Source organism: Mesoplodon mirus, assembly GCF_964341445.2.
Source record: "Mesoplodon mirus genome assembly, chromosome: 11".
NCBI classification, from domain to species: Eukaryota; Metazoa; Chordata; class Mammalia; order Artiodactyla; family Ziphiidae; genus Mesoplodon; species Mesoplodon mirus.
In genome coordinates this window covers 57,877,547-57,891,512 of record NC_138987.1, presented here as the reverse complement: position 1 = coordinate 57,891,512, position 13,966 = coordinate 57,877,547, and the positions used below count along the sequence as shown (strand labels likewise).

At 46.3% G+C, this 13,966-nt stretch overlaps 1 protein-coding gene across 2 annotated transcripts in view; it reads right to left on the bottom strand.

The window, feature by feature from the left end:
- ACVR1B (activin A receptor type 1B) overlaps window positions 1-13,379 on the bottom strand; it is a 32,565-nt gene extending 19,186 nt beyond the window's left edge. For both annotated transcript variants that reach the window (XM_082636193.1, XM_082636192.1), the window contains exon 1: window positions 13,270-13,379. In XM_082636193.1, coding sequence (XP_082492319.1) covers window positions 13,270-13,360 — 91 coding nt within the window. In that variant the 5' untranslated portion in view covers window positions 13,361-13,379. The remainder of the gene's footprint in view (window positions 1-13,269) is intronic.
- Between the last annotated feature and the right edge of the window lie 587 nt (window positions 13,380-13,966).

Here is a 13,966-nt window from a genome sequence, read left to right as displayed (position 1 = left end):
AGAAAACATCTAAATTTGCTAAAACTTTACCAGTACACTAAATCACAAACCTAACTTTGATTTCTTTGAAAAGTTAAATCTGGACTAATGATAACAGCCCTTTATAATCTGTTTCATAGTGACTCATCAGGTGAAATCCACCTACTACACATGTGTACATAAACAACACATACCTAAAACTCTCAGTGTTCCATCACCAAAGGGTTACGGAGTAGAAACAACACAATTAGGAAAGCCAATGGCAGAAGAGTAACAAAATCAATCTACAGAAAAGCAAGTTAAAAAGTGGTCAGAGTGAAATTCTCACTAGCACAGCATTTTGTTACTAACAAGCTAGTCAAACCTGAACTAAAGACATTTTGGCAGGATTTGCACGTGGTTCCAAAGTATGATTAGAAGGCGGTCTGTGGTAGGATGTCAAAGCAAATTTGATTTGTGAGACAGGCTGTGTTTGGAGGAAGGCTGACAAGTCCCGACCTGGGCAGACTCTGTCCCACTGCATGTTATGGAAGCACTAACACACTGGGCCTGAGCAAAGGCAACCCCACCGCAGGCCCCTCTCTCCTGCCCACGGCATACTCTAGGAGGATACAGTAAGGCTGTTGCTCACTGGAAATTCCCAAGAACCACCATCCAGGACTAAACTCACAGCCACTCAATCCACATCACTGGGGGACAGGATGTGGGAGGAGCAGGGTGGGGGCACTGAACTCCAAAGGTAAGAGGCACGATGCAAAACACCTACCTTTGTCCTGGTAGATGAAGGTCCACAAAAGTTTTAAAGCTACAGTATCTATGATTTTTAGCTTATGTATATGCTCCTTGGGGATGGTAAGTTTCATCAATTTAGCGTGGAACAGTGTCCCATTTAGGGACACTAAAGCCGCCTCTTCCAAGCTTCACTGGGCAACTTCTAGTTCTACAGGAGCTAAAATGTGGTGCCCAAATAGCCCGTGCCACCCCTCCTCTTCATGATTTTACCACTTGATCATAAGCTGCCCCTGAGCCCTCATCTTACCAGATGACAGCATCCATCAGGCAGGCCAAACTGATAAGAACAGCCTATTACAACCCATGATTATTTTAATTATTCTTCTGTGGACCCTATCCAAACTCCCTACAGCTTACTTGGGATAAAACAAAGACTACAATTCTACACAACTCTGTGATCCTGAATAGCCAAGATGATCTTGGGAGGGAAAAAAAAAAAAAGAGAAAGAGAACAAAGTTGGAGGGCTCACACATCCTGATTTAAAACTTACTACAAAGCTACAGTTATCAAAACAGTATGGTACTCCCCAAAGTACAGACTATAAATCAATGGAATAGAATTGAGAATCCAGAAACAAATCTATACATCTATCATCAACTGATTTTCCACAAGAGTGTCTACAATATTTTGGGGGTGGGAAGACTAGTCTTCAACAAACGGTGCTGGACAACCAGAAATCCACATGCAAAAGAATAAAGCTGGACCATGACTTCACACCATATACAAAAATTAACTCAAAGTAAGTCAAAGACCTAAATATAAGAGCTAAAACTTATATTCGAAAACTTCTAAAACTTTTAAAATGAAAATAGGGGTAAATCTTCATGACCTTGGATTTGGCAACAGTCTCCTAGATATCACACCCAAAACACAAGTAACAAAAGAAAAATAGATGAATTGGCCTTCACCAAATTAAAAAATTTTTGTGTCTCAAAGGACAATATCAAAAGAGTGAAGAAAAGAGAACCTACAGAATGGGAGAAAATATTTGCAAATCATGTATCTAGTAATGGTCTTGGACCCAGAATATGTAAAGAACTCTTAAAACTAAACAACAGGGCCTCCCTCGTGGCGCAGTAGTTAAGAATCTGCCTGCCAATGCAGGAGACACGGGTTTGAGCCCTGGTCCGGGAAGATCCCACATGCGGCAGAGCAACTAAGCCCGTGTGCCACAACTACTGAGCCTGCACTCTAGAGCCGGCAAGCCACAACTACTGAGCCCTCGTGCCACAACTACTGAAGCCCACGCACCTAGAGCCTATGCTCCGCAACAAGAGAAGCCACCACAATGAGAAGCCCGTGCACCGCAAGGAAGAGTAGCCCCCGCTCGCCACAACTAGAGAAAGCCCGCGTGCAGCAACAAAGACCCAATGCAGCCAAAAATAAATAAATAAACTTATATTAAAAAAACCTCAACAACGACAAAAAATAATTTTAAAATGGGCAAAGGACCTGAACAGACATTTCTCCAAAGATACACAAATGACCAAAAAGTACATGAAAAGATGTTCAACATCATCTCAAATGCAAATGAATTTCAAATTCAAATGTAAATCAAAACCACTTCACACCCACTAGGAAGGCCATAAGAAAGTGTTGGTGCAGACTCAGAGGAAACTGGGACCCTATACACTGACAGTAGGATCATAAACCGGTGTAGCCACTATGGAAAACAGTTTGATGGTTCCTCAGTAAGTTAAACATTGAATTACCATATAACCCAGCAATTCCACTCCTAGGTGTACATCCAGAAGATTGAAAACAGGTGTTTTAAACAAAAACTTGTACTCGAATGTTCATAACAGCACTGTTCACAACCGTCAAAAGGTGGAAACCCAAATGTCCACCAAACATAGAAAGGATAAACAAAATGTGGTATATTCATATGGTGGAGTATTATTCAGCTATAAAAAGGAATAAACTACTGATATTCACTACACTGTGTATGAACTCTGAAACATGTTAATTGAAAGAAGCCACATACTGTATGAGTTCATTTATATTAAATATCCAGAAAGCATTGTTAGTGGTTGTTAGGGGCTTGGGGGAGAAGATGGGGAATGCTGGCTTAATGGGTTACTGGGTTTCCTTCAGGGTAAAGAAAAAGTTCTGGAACTAGAGAGTGGTGATGGTTTGTGTAACATTATGAAGGTACTTAACACCACTGAATTATACACTTTAAAATGGTTAAAAATGGTTATATGTGTTTTACCACAATTTTTTAAATGCCATAAATCTCTGTAAAATAGTATGTATAATATAATCTCAATTACAAAACAATAACAACAAAAACCTAACACGAGCATACCAAAAAAAATGGAGGTACAGTGTCCTTCCCAAGTCCCTAGGCTCTCAGATGTCCCAGGAACCTGTAAACCCCTAAAGGAGGGAACCAGTGTCCTTCTCTTCTTCATTTTCTCACTGGTATCCAGCACAGTGATCAGCAAATAGCACCATGATTAATAAATCTCATTCAACAGATCTCAGCCTAGCAACCTGAGAGGGAAGGGGCTCTGCCAGAGTGGACATGCTTTTATCCGTTTTATATACCTGCCTACATTTTCATTTTTGAAAGAGTTTTACTGCTTTAAGAAGACAGAAAGAAAAAAGAAAGAGCTTCCCTGGTGGCGCAGTGGTTAAGAATCCGCCTGCCAATGCAGGGGACACGGGTTCAAGCCCTGGTCCGGGAAGTTCCCACATGCTGTGGAGCAACGAAGCCCATGCTCCACAACTACTGAGCCTCTGCTCTAGAGCCTGCGAGCCACAACTACTGAAGCCCGCGAGCCTAGAGCCCGTGCTTCGCAACAAGAGAAGCCACCGCGGTGAGAAGCCCACGCACCCCAACGAAGAGTAGCCCCCGTTCGTTGCAACTAGAGAAAAGCCCGCGTGCAGCAATGAAGATCCAACGCGGCTAAATATAAATAATTTTTTTTTTTAAAAAGAAAGAAAAAAGTTGTTCAGTAACTACTGATTTAGACAACTGCCAAAATGTTTATGAAAATCTTGAATCGGGTTTAAAAATGGAGGTGTCTGGCACTAAACTATCACAAAGTAGAGGTGATGTTTGTTTCTCCGGGGGGTGGGGGGGTGGGGGGAAGACAGCGGGTGAGGCTGCGGAACTGACACAGTACCAGGCAGAAAAGTCCTGCTGCATTAAAATATAGCAATCAGATGTTATTGCTAACAAAGACTCAAGTTGCATTTCCAGCTTTCACAATCATCAAAATTAGATTGTAAAACTACACTAAAATAAAACAAAACAAAAACTCTTAAGTACCCAAGAGCCATAATAAAGTCAAATTTTACATGTGTAGTTGGTGGTATCTAAAACATCCAAAAAGTATACTGGTAAAAAGCACTTATGAGGGCTTCCCTGGTGGCGCAGTGATTGAGAGTCCGCCTGCCGATGCAAGGGACACGGGTTCGTGCCCCAGTCTGGGAGGATCCCACATGCCACGGAGCGGCTGGGCCCGTGAGCCATGGCTGCTGAGCCTGCGCGTCCGGAGCCTGTGCTCCACAGCGGGAGAGGCCACAACAGTGAGAGGCCCATGTACCGCAAAAAAAAAAAAAAAGCACTTATGAAAAAAATGTAACTGACTTAATAAAGGAAGCTATTTGTATGACGAGGGGAAAAAACGCACAGATTTAACAATAAGACATTTGATAAGCTTGGTATTTAATTTCAATCTGGGAAAAGGTCTCGGAGTGGGTTTTGCATAAGAGAAAGGTGTTTGAAAAGCCAGCTCCACACTATATCTATTCTACAAACTGCCTTTCTGACATTCTACTTGGAGACAAACCCAACCCCAGAGAGCTGTTTAAACAAGTTCACCCTTAAGCCTCAGGTCTAGAGAATGAAAGCTTTGTTCTCACTCAAAAAAGACGTTTGATGTTTATGCTAAGGAGACCTGTCATTGCGACTTAACTTATGGCTGACTGTAAATGCTTGAACATCTAGCAAGGGCCCACCTGCTGCCCAGGAGAATGTCAAGGTAAAGCTGGAAGGAGTGGCATCACTATGACAGAGCATGTCCAGTGTTCCTGGGACCTAAGCGTACAGACTCAGCTGTCACATTCAGACAGCCTACTGGTAACTTGGTATTTCTCCTTTACTGACAAGTTTATATTGACACGTACAATCATTCCGTTTTCTTTCTTTGTTGTACTTAAGCAGACACACTCGTGGCTCATTAGAGCAGGGGAGGGTATTTATCAGTGGTAGTCCCATTTGCTTCCTGACCTACTTACTATACTATGGATGTGTGGAGAGGCCACAGTGTACATCACAGTTTTGAGGGAGAAGACGGATAGGAATGATTGTTTCAGGCAACTGGGACAATGAAGGAGAAAACAAAATCAGCCAGGACGGAGAATAAAACTAAAGAGGTTGAGATCAAGTTCATCTGGCTGGAATATAATGGGTAGGTGGTAGAATAAACAGAGTAGAATAAACAGAGATGCAAGAGGTGAGGTAGGAAGCGTGATTAGGATGTTCCAAGTAACTCAAAAATGTTTGCAGCATTTTGAGAGACTGGGATAAAAACTGTATATACAGGAGATAATAAAATTACAGCAGGACAGAACTAGAATTATTTACCTAGGATTTTGCTGAGAGGATGGAAAAGAAATGAATGAATTCAGTTAAATTATTAAGTACTTAAAATACGCAAGGCTCTGTGATAGGACAAAGACATACAAAGAAAAATAAAGTAGTTCTTAGCATCAATTTTTAGGGGGTAGAAAAGCGAGAGTGGGAGAAGCAGAAAACTATAAACCAGTATGAACCTCTATACCACTGATATGGACCAAAGAGAAAAGCAGAGAGGATGGAGTCACTGGCTGGGGGATAGGAGGAAGACAAAGTGGGTCCCACACTGGAGGACGGCTGGATTTGGATTTGGCTAAGAAGAGAAGGCCAAGACCAAGAAAAGCACAAGGCATGTTAGGTCCAAAGTAAACAGATGTGACAGCAATGCCATGGTTCCAGTCAGAGACAAGGGCAGCAAGGGAGACTAGGCCAGACTGCATGGATTGTGATGCCAGGCTAAGGGGTCTGGAGCTGATCCTGGAGGCCACATGAAAGTGACACAGAAGGTGCACTTTCCAAAGTTAAATCCAGGGGTAGGAAGGATGACAAGGGAGAGACAGGAGGCAGGGACTGGTTAAAAAGCTACTTTAATAGTCATTGCAGTACATAGTAGAGTCCAGGATTTAGAGCATGTGCTTTGGAGTCAGACAGACTTTAGGCCCACTGTTTAACCTATGTCCCAGTTTTCTCATCTGTAAAATGGGGATGAGAGTGCCTCAAAGAAGAGTTGTACAGTGTAAGCTATGTAGCACAAATGCTCAGTGTAACACTTGATAGTATACATTCAGTAAATCAGATGCTTTTATCACTACTGTCATCCTAGTGAATGAGAAGGGTCAGAGCTCTTTATGGTTTTATGGTTCTTCTAACAAGCAGAAGTCAATTTGTGTGTAAACGTCTCAATGGCAAGGACAGGTTCGTTCCTCAGTATCCCTCTCAACATTAAGCTTGGCCCTGCACATTAGGAATGAACGTTGACTGAATCTGATTCAAGCTTATCTACTACAAGCGTAGAACGTAATGTATACAAACATACACCAAGACAATACGCAAAGATTTGGGGTAAGGCAGGTTCAACACAAATACTTATTTAAAAAAGTATCCTTCAATTCACAGATTCCTCAACTCAAAACATCAAACCATCTAAAAAACGTATCTCCAAAGTACCCACAATCTCCTCTCTCCTCCAAACACTCACAAATATCTAGGAAAAGGTAACAGGCAGTAGGTGAAAGCCACATGTGGTCAAAGGACTTCTTTCCACATGCAAGGTCCATCCATGGGATGACAGGGTACCAGGTCTCAAGGAGCCTCAAGCCTATCTTGGGAGAGTTCTATTTCCCTCTCCTGTTTTCCTTCTCCTCACATCACCATCTGACTCACCACACACACATTTTTAAAAACAACACCTATTTACTATTTCACAGTTTCTGTAGGTCAGAAGTCCAGGCACAGCATGACTGATGTCAGCTGGGGCTGCTTCCTCATCTAGGGCTGGAACCTCTCTCAAACTCACTCATTGCTGCCAAACTCTAATGCCCTGTGGAAGAAGGACTAAGGCCCCCATTTCCCTCCTCGCCGATGGCCAGGGACCACTCAGCTCCTGAAATCAGCCTGCAGTTCCTGCTCATGTGGCTCCCACGGGCAGTTCATACATGGATGTTTACTTTCTTCCAAGCCAGTTGGAGCATCTCTGCCTTCCTCTTCTGCAATCAGCTGAGAGAATGCTCTGCTTTCAAAGGGCTAGCTTGATTAGGTCAGGCCCACCATGATAGCCTGCCTATCTGGAGGTGCACTGATTTAATCCCTTCACAATACAGTTGACCCTTGAACAACTCAGGGGTTAGGGGCACTGACCACCATGGAGTCAAAAACCCAAGTATGACATAACAATCATCCCTCTGGATCTGTGGTTCCACATCCACGGATTCAACCAACCCTGGACCACAGAGTACTCTAGTCTGTATATACTGAAAGAAATCCAAGTATAAGTGGACCCGTGCAGTTCATACCCATGTTGCTCAAGGGTCAACTGTACTACCTGCATTCATGTGTGACTGAGTAACTGGGAAAAGGTGTGTATATACCTAAGGCTAGGAAACTTGGGGAGAGGAGAGCAGCGGGGGGACTGTGGTAGACAGAATCACCTTGTATTTTATTTCTTTATTGTCTATTTCACCAGCCAGAAGGTACACTTCACCAAGGAAAGCATTTGTCTCCTTTTGTTTACTGTTGTATCCCTGCATCTACAACAGTGCCAGGTATATGGTAGGTGCTCAAGGGTTAAAGGAACCTTTAGATCACCATAGCAGTATTCGATATACGTATATATATACCTGTTTAGTTTATTCACAGGCTGGAAACGGGACTTCTAACTGTATACATTAAACTTTTGGTTCAGTGAAACCATTCAGGAATCCTGGGAATTCCACGATATAATTTTCTCTCTGCCACAATCATTGTATGGCTTTTAACAAGATACAGTTGATTCTCGTTATTCATGGATTCGTATTTGTGAATCTGCCCACTTGCTAAAATTTATTTATAACCCCAAAATCAATACTCTCAGTGCTTTCATGGTCATTTGCAGACATGCGCAGAGTGGTGAAAACTTTTGAGTCACCCAATGCACACGTTCCCACTGAGGTTGAACAAGGCGATGCTCTGGCTTCTTGTTTCAGCTCATACTGTTAACATGTGTCCTTCTCATGGTATGCTCAGTGCCAGGCTTTTTGTCTTTTTGTGTTTTTTCTTGGTGATTTCACTGCTTAAAACAGCCCCCAAGAGCAGTAGCTTAGTGTTCCGCAGCTCGAGAAGACAATGACGTGCCTTACGAGAAAGAAAATACATATACTGAATGAGCTTCATTCAGGCATGCATTATAGTGCTCTTGGCCCTGAGTTCAGTGTTAATGAATCAACAATATAAATTAAATGAGGTGTCTTTAAACAGAAACACGAACAACGCAAGGTTATGTACCGATCAGCTGATGAAAACGTGTGACCAGCAGCTGCAGGGACCCAATCCTGTGTCTCCCCCGGGAGCAGTGGTCCAGCATTTGCTAATCCTGTGTTCAAGTGGGCCTCACAGAACAGAGTTACGGCAAATAACACGACCTGACTGGATTAGCCCCATTTTACAGATGAAACAATGAAGCAGACAGGGGTGTGAAGTGGCAGCCCCCAGCGCACTCCAGCACAGCATCCTGTTTTATTTCCTTCCCAGCCCTCATGACTGATAACTGTGTTTACTCATTTATTTTCAGTCTGAGCCACTGCAATAGTAAGTTCCATCAGAGTTAGGGATTTTTGTCCCTCTTGTTCCCTGTTACCTCCTCAGACCAAGCACCATTCCAGGCACATACCCAACCGAATGAATAAAGAAACCTCTTATATGTAATTGTGTAAATATTAGGGGGATTGATACTTTAAAGGGAAAGGCAGTTACTTTCATTGTGTGAAATTCAAAATATTTAGCAAGACAAATGCAGGCTTCAGACTAAGTGGAGAGAGAGGAAACAAAAAGAACACCAGAGCTGCCTGAGGTGGCGCTGTCTCAGACACCCGTGGGCAGGTAAGACCGCTGGGGACGGCAGCTGCACAGCTGCACCACGCTCCCGAGACTCTACAGAGGAAGAAGAAAGCTACACTCTGGAACGGTATTTATCTGCGACGGAAAAGCCAGCAAGCAGAGAGAACAGGCAAGAGCAGAGACGCTGCCTCCAGGCCCAGCCGCAGGTTGAACCACGTGTGAGAGAGAGAAGCTGAGGAGAGCAAAACCCGAGAGCGGGACTCGAACCTGGCCGTGACGCTACCCCTGCAGAGTGACAGAAATGTAGCCGAGACTGCCGGGGACTGGCGGCTCCGGAGCCGATTCCCTTCAAAGGTTTGCACACTCCTAGTCCAGGCGGAACTGATGGGCTCCGGAGGCCCGCAGCAGTTCCAGCATCGGGGGGAACTGATGAGCAAGAGGACTCCAGGATTTTCTTCTTGTGAATACAGAGAGGAAAATGAGATAAGACCCTCTGACATCAACCCCACTGTAACAGACAAATAGCACAAGAACTCGAGACAAAGAGGCGGGATTCCAGAATTAATGCTCACGGCTGCTCTGAGCAAAAACTGAACAGTAAACAATAAGGATGTCAAAATTAAAACAAAAGAGCCACTTCAGTATTCTAATTTAACCTTCAAAAATAAAGAAGATCTCAAGCACCGTGGACTGAGAATTCCATTCCACCTCAACACCCCGTACTCCTGAGGTATTATGAGAACAGACTGCGATGCAATTCAACTCGTGCTCCAAAATGCAACAAGCAGCTTCAACAGGCCATGCTGGAAGAAGCAGCACGCCTCATCATCATCTCCTGATTCATATTTTGGTAGCAAGGTTACAATTAGCTCACCGGTGGAGAATAAACCTATTTATAACACAGTAGTCCACCTGAAAGACACAATCATCTAAAAAGGTTTTTAGACAAAAATGAAGTGCAGCTTCTTCCTGTACTGACTGCAGATTCCCAAGGTCCTTTCAGATGAAGTCCTCAGTCTAACCTTCCTGTGTTCACAGGCACCATTCTGGCCACCTCTCAGCCTCCATGTTCTTATGTAACATTTACATAGTGCCATAAACATACCCGGAGTTGCGTAAGAATTAAAACGTTGCCAAACCAATAAAGCCTAAAGCAGGTCACTCCCTCCAGACTGCCTTTGATTAGCAAAGGTATGCTGCCCAGCCTAAGATGTAAGGGCCTGTCAAGAGACAGAAATTAACTTGAGGAAATCTGAAACGGGTCCACAAAAATGCACAAAGAAAAAGAAATTAACCACACTGTGACATATGATGCTTCTATCAATCCCAAGAATTATTCTGCCCCATAAGATAAAAAGCAACCCAACATTGCCTGGTCCCTGAAGTCAGAAACTGTGTCTAAAAATACCTCCCAGCCAACTGGCTATCAGTAAGTCAGTCTCACAAATGTCCCAATAAGAGCGCCACAGACTAGTTCCTTACTTTACAGAGGCAAAACTGAGGCAGTCACAGAGAGGTTAAGTGCCTTATTCAAGGACAACCTGTAAGGGAGCAAAGTACAGGGGCTGGAAACCAGCCTCCTCCCTCCATCTGGCTCTAACCTTTAACCAGAGTAGCCATTTTATTGTTTTAATCACATCTGTTCTGGGAGCTCTTAACAAAACTAATCTGAGATTCTCTTTTTCTCTATGAGAGTTCACTTTCACTGTAGTTCGAATTCATGTCCACTCAACAAAATTACAAGACTTGGCCTGAAATTAAATTTTTAGTTTACTCCCAGAAATTAAAAATATTCCTATCAGAACCTCAAATGTCTCCCTTGTTGCTTTTGTTTTAAGAAATAAATATCATGCTCTCCTGCTACTAATTCAATTTTACATTTTCAAGTACTAATGTGAAAATTCCAAAGGCAGGCCTTAAAACATGGCCCACCTATCAAGTGATGCTGTTTATAACCTGGAACTCATGCTTCTTATCACTGGCCTTTTACTAAGTCGACATTAGTTCACTATTTAACACAGATACCGACCCCTTGCTGCCCTCATGTCCTGTCCAAGTACCAGGCATCAGGGCTGGCTGGTTCTGCCATTCCTCCAGCCCGCCTAGAGGATCACAACAGAGGAAGTGCAGGGGAGGACAGCAATCAACTTCTTGTTATCCCACAGCCTCTATTTTCCCAGAAGTGATGTCTTACTTGAAGCCTTTTGCAACAGTGGTCTCTGTAGCATGCACTATTGGCAACTAGATGTGTCCCGGAAAAAACTGTAGTGTCTGGCCAAATTTAAAGGCCTTCGAGAATGTTTGCTGGACACACAACCTAATTTCCAATTTACCAAAAAAAGAAAGCAACTTCCTATTATGCCCACCCATCCTCACACCAACAACATCCATTTCAGGAAGGTTACAGAAAATGAACTCTGCCCCATTCAGAACCAGCTGGATTATCAATTAAACATTCAAGGCTCACAACAAGAAATATCCCACCAGACACTACATCAAACCAACAGGGACACGGCTGTTAAAAATCTTGGATATATTAGGAACAGGGTAAAAATTCCTATGGAAGGAATTTAAAGATTTATTCATCACATGTAAAATGACAAACCTGAAGGCTGAGTCTCCTTACTTACTACCCTACTAGAGAAATAACATCGTGTTACACACTCCAAGAACATGGCCCAGAATAAGGCCCAGCAAACATTATTCATGAAAACCATTAATTTACCACCAATGTCAGGCTGTGTTCATACACCTTCACCATGTCTATCAGACCCCACGGCGCATTACCTATGCCACAGAGCAGCGAGACCCAGGAACACGCATGAGGCGCCTTAGCAGAAGCATTAGCCTGTGAACAAAGACCCCACCGCACAGGCTGCACCACTGGGAAGAAATATCAAGGCTGGAGGTAATGAACTTGTTTTTGAGACTCCAAAGTGGGATGAGGTCTTTTGTTGATTGTCTGGTTTACGAAGGAAGCCAGAACCCACCTGAGAACCATTCTTTTTAGTGGAGAGAAGAGAGCCACAGGACATACATTTGATCTCCCACTGCTGGAAGGTTAGGGGCTGCGGAGAAGTCAAGGCAGCAGGCATTGTACATCGGGAGCCGATACAGACCTGATCAGCTCTCCCAGATCTATCTGTGGGTCAATAATCACTTCCATATAACTGCCAAGTATAACCTTCATCTGCTACCCCAATGCCAACACGCATTTGAGACGACTCCCTTAAGTTAAGTATTTTAGGGTTTTCATCTGCTCTCAAGCCCCCAAAGCCTCATAAACAAGACACCCAGCTGAGTGTCCCACAGAAAGGGGCTACCTCTGCAGCGGAAAGGCTGCGGGTGCTACCAAGGAGCAGAAGCCTGTGGGACTTGGAAGGTAAGGGGTGTGTGAGGTGGGAGAGTGAGTAGGGAAGGGGCTGGGGAGAGGGACTGTGCGGGAAGGTAAATAAATCCTGCCCAAGGGCCGGGAGCCGCTCCAGTGCTGGGGTCTTTAAATGATCTTGGGGGTGGGAGGCAGGCTCTAGGATGTCACCTGAAAGGCATCCACAAAGTGACGAAGTGAATGGGCCCCCTGGGGGTGGGAGAGGCGAGGTGAAAAGCAAATACACCTAGATGCAGATTAACTGTTCTGGAACTAGGTTTCCTAGGGTTCCAGAGATTCCAAAGCCAAGCTCCCAAAACGTTTAGGGCCCTGTTGGTCCCATTGCTTCCGCGGGGCATGTGTATTGGAGGGGGGGGGGGCTGGCCCCACTGAACTCAAGGGACTGCGCGAAGGGGAAATGTGACTCGCTTTCCCAGAATATTAGAGAGAAAGGAGAGGGAGAGGAAGAGGCACCCCAAGCGCAGGAGCTCAAGGAAAGGTTTGAGACCCCTTCCCCTTTCATCTGAGGTGCGCAAGGGCTCTCAACATTAGGATACCTCGGAGAGGCAAGGACCCCATCGCCCGCGCCCCACAATCTTGGCGGGAGAAAAGGCGCCCCCCAGGAGCATCTGGAGGGAGGGAATGAAGACCACCGCCCCTGGACATGCTGAGGGGCAGAAACGTGGACCTCCAAATATTGGGGAAGGAAGCCCGCACTCCTCTCTATGGAACATGGGGGTGCTGGGAGCGCGACCCCCGAGAGCTCCCCGAATCCAGTTTCGCCGGGAAGAGGGATCGGGTCCCCAGGGGCCCGGCGTGAGCTCGGTCCCGGCTGGGCGGCCGCGCCTCGGGGGTCGCGGAAAGCCGACTGGGGGTCACCGCGACTCCCCCGCGCCCCCCGCCCGGCCATATTGAGTGCGTGGGGAGGGGGCGCGCTGTAGCCAGGGGCCGCTGCGCGAGGCCTCGCCCTCGCCCGGCCCTCTCCATCCTGGCCCCCGCCCCGGGACTCACCCTGGATCCCCCGGGGCCCGGACCCGCCGCTGCCGGCAAGCAGGAGAACAACAAGGAGGAAGAAGGAGGAGGCTCCGGCCGACTCCGCCATAGTAACCACCACCGCCGCCGCCGCCGCCGCCGCCGCCGCCGCCGCCGCCGCCGCAGCCCAGCAGCGCCCAGCGCGCGCGCGCGCGCCCCCGGCGCCTCCCCTCCTCCCGCGGCCCGACTCCCGCCTCCCTCTTCTCCGCCCGGCGCCGGCACGTGCACTCCCGGAGGAGCCGGCGCCGCGGCCGCCGCGCGCGCCCCCGAAGGGCGGGGCCGGGTGCGCGCGGGCGCCCGCCTTAAAGGGGAGTGTCCCAGTTAAAGGGGTGGGAGGGGTTCGCGCCTCGGCCAACCTCACCCGTGGGTGCAGAGCGCGGCGCGGAGGAGGCCGTGCCGGACACGCGGCTTCTGCTCTGTCCTGCGCTCCCCGCAGCGCAGCGTGATCTTAACGGCACCGACCCCCATCCCCCGCATCGAATGTTCTACGAGTGCCGTGCGTGTTCCCGTTCCCTTCATCCCTACTGCTTAGCCGCAGGCTCCCGTCACGTCCCATCGCGATCGTCGCAACCATCTCCTAACTAGTCTCCCAGCCCCAAGGGGCCCCCCTGCGATCCGCGGGACACACAGCCACCTGTGTGATCGAATCATGGGATGCCCCTTTTCAGAACATACC